This window comes from Corvus brachyrhynchos, unplaced genomic scaffold (assembly GCF_000691975.1).
Source record: "Corvus brachyrhynchos isolate BGI_N302 unplaced genomic scaffold, ASM69197v1 scaffold333, whole genome shotgun sequence".
Taxonomy (NCBI): Eukaryota; Metazoa; Chordata; class Aves; order Passeriformes; family Corvidae; genus Corvus; species Corvus brachyrhynchos.
In genome coordinates this window covers 4,378-5,756 of record NW_008237250.1, presented here as the reverse complement: position 1 = coordinate 5,756, position 1,379 = coordinate 4,378, and the positions used below count along the sequence as shown (strand labels likewise).

At 65.8% G+C, this 1,379-nt stretch overlaps 1 protein-coding gene across 1 annotated transcript in view; it reads right to left on the bottom strand.

Moving 5' to 3' along the window:
- Positions 1–1,379, bottom strand: part of LOC108445721 (basic salivary proline-rich protein 1-like) — a gene marked incomplete at its 5' end in the record, with an annotated part of 5,416 nt that extends 4,037 nt beyond the window's left edge. The window contains 4 exons of the mRNA XM_017730456.1: positions 297–306; positions 528–669; positions 958–1,109; positions 1,258–1,379. Coding sequence (XP_017585945.1) covers positions 297–306; positions 528–669; positions 958–1,109; positions 1,258–1,379 — 426 coding nt within the window. The remainder of the gene's footprint in view (positions 1–296; positions 307–527; positions 670–957; positions 1,110–1,257) is intronic.

The following is a 1,379-nucleotide window of genomic DNA, read 5'->3' as shown; positions in this document are numbered from 1 at the left end:
CCCCCCAGGTGTGTCCCAGGTGTCTCCCAGATGTGTCCCAGGTGTGACCACACTCCCCAAGCATGTCCCAGGTGCGTCCCAGGCGTGCCCCAGGTGTGATCACACCCCCCAGGTGTGTCTCAGGTGTGTCTGGGAGGGCACCAGGAGGGGGTTGGGAGGAGCCTGGCAGAGGACTGGGAGCACTGGGAGGGCACTGGGAGGGGATTAGGAGGGGTCTGGAGGCACTGGCAGTCACCAGGAGGGAACTGGGAGGACTGGGATTCAGCACAAGGCTGAGAAACGGGACTGGAGATTACTGGGAGAGAACTGGAACCAAACCCGGAAAGAACTGGGGGCTACTGGACGTGACTGGGAGAGAACTGCGAGAGCACTTACAGGGGACTGGGAAAGAACTGGGGGTCACTGGGAGGGAGCAGGGAAGGGGCAGGGAGCACTGTAAGTCACTGGGAGAGCACTGGGAGGCCCAAGAGAGCAGCACGAGCTCTCTGTGAGCTCCTGGCAGGGTGGGGCACCCCAGTGTGACTCACCTGTGCCAGGTGTGCCTCACCTGTGCCAGCAGGGCCTGGGTGAAGGGCAGGGCTGCTGCCAGCAGCGAGCGGCGCTCAGGGCCCGGCGCGGCCGCCGCCACCTCCCGGGGGCTGATGATGTCCCAGTCCTCCAGCAGCGGGCCTGAGGACAGCGCACCTGAGCCACAGGTACCTCACACACCTGAGCCATAAGTACCTAGGAACCCTCTGGCCTCTCCTCACACACCTGGCACCCTCCCCTGGGCACCCAGCACCTCTTGACACCCACCCCAGACCCCCAAGTGTCCCAGGTGTGTGTCCCCCACCCACTCAGGTGCATCCCAGGTGTGTCCCCCCCCCTCCGGGTGTGTCCCAGGTACGTCTGTGAGTATCCCAAACGTGCCTCAGGTGTGTTTTCCCCCCCCAGGTGTATCCCAGGTGTGTCACTCACTGTCGGGGGGGTTCCTGACATCCAGGCGCAGCCTCAGGGTGGGCCGGGCACAGGTGAAGGCGTTGGCCAGGTCACCATCGCTCAGCAGAGGCACAAAGGTGTCCTGGCCCTGCCCGTCCCGCGCCGCGAAGCTCAGGGCGAAGCTTTTCTTCCTGACAGAAAACAGGTGGGGTCACCAGGGTGGTCTGGGGGGGGTCCCAGGTGGGGAAACCGAGGGGGCCCCGCTCACCCCTGCAGGTCGAAGGCCCGGGCCAAGTCTGGGGGGGTCCCAGGTGGGGAAACCGAGGGGGCCCCGCTCACCCCTGCAGGTCGAAGGCCCGGGCCAGGATGTGCTGCAGCACATCCAGCGATGTGATCTGCGGGTCCACGGCGAACGAGCGGAACTCGGGCGGCTGCTGGCCCTCGCTCTTCTTCGGGGGCCA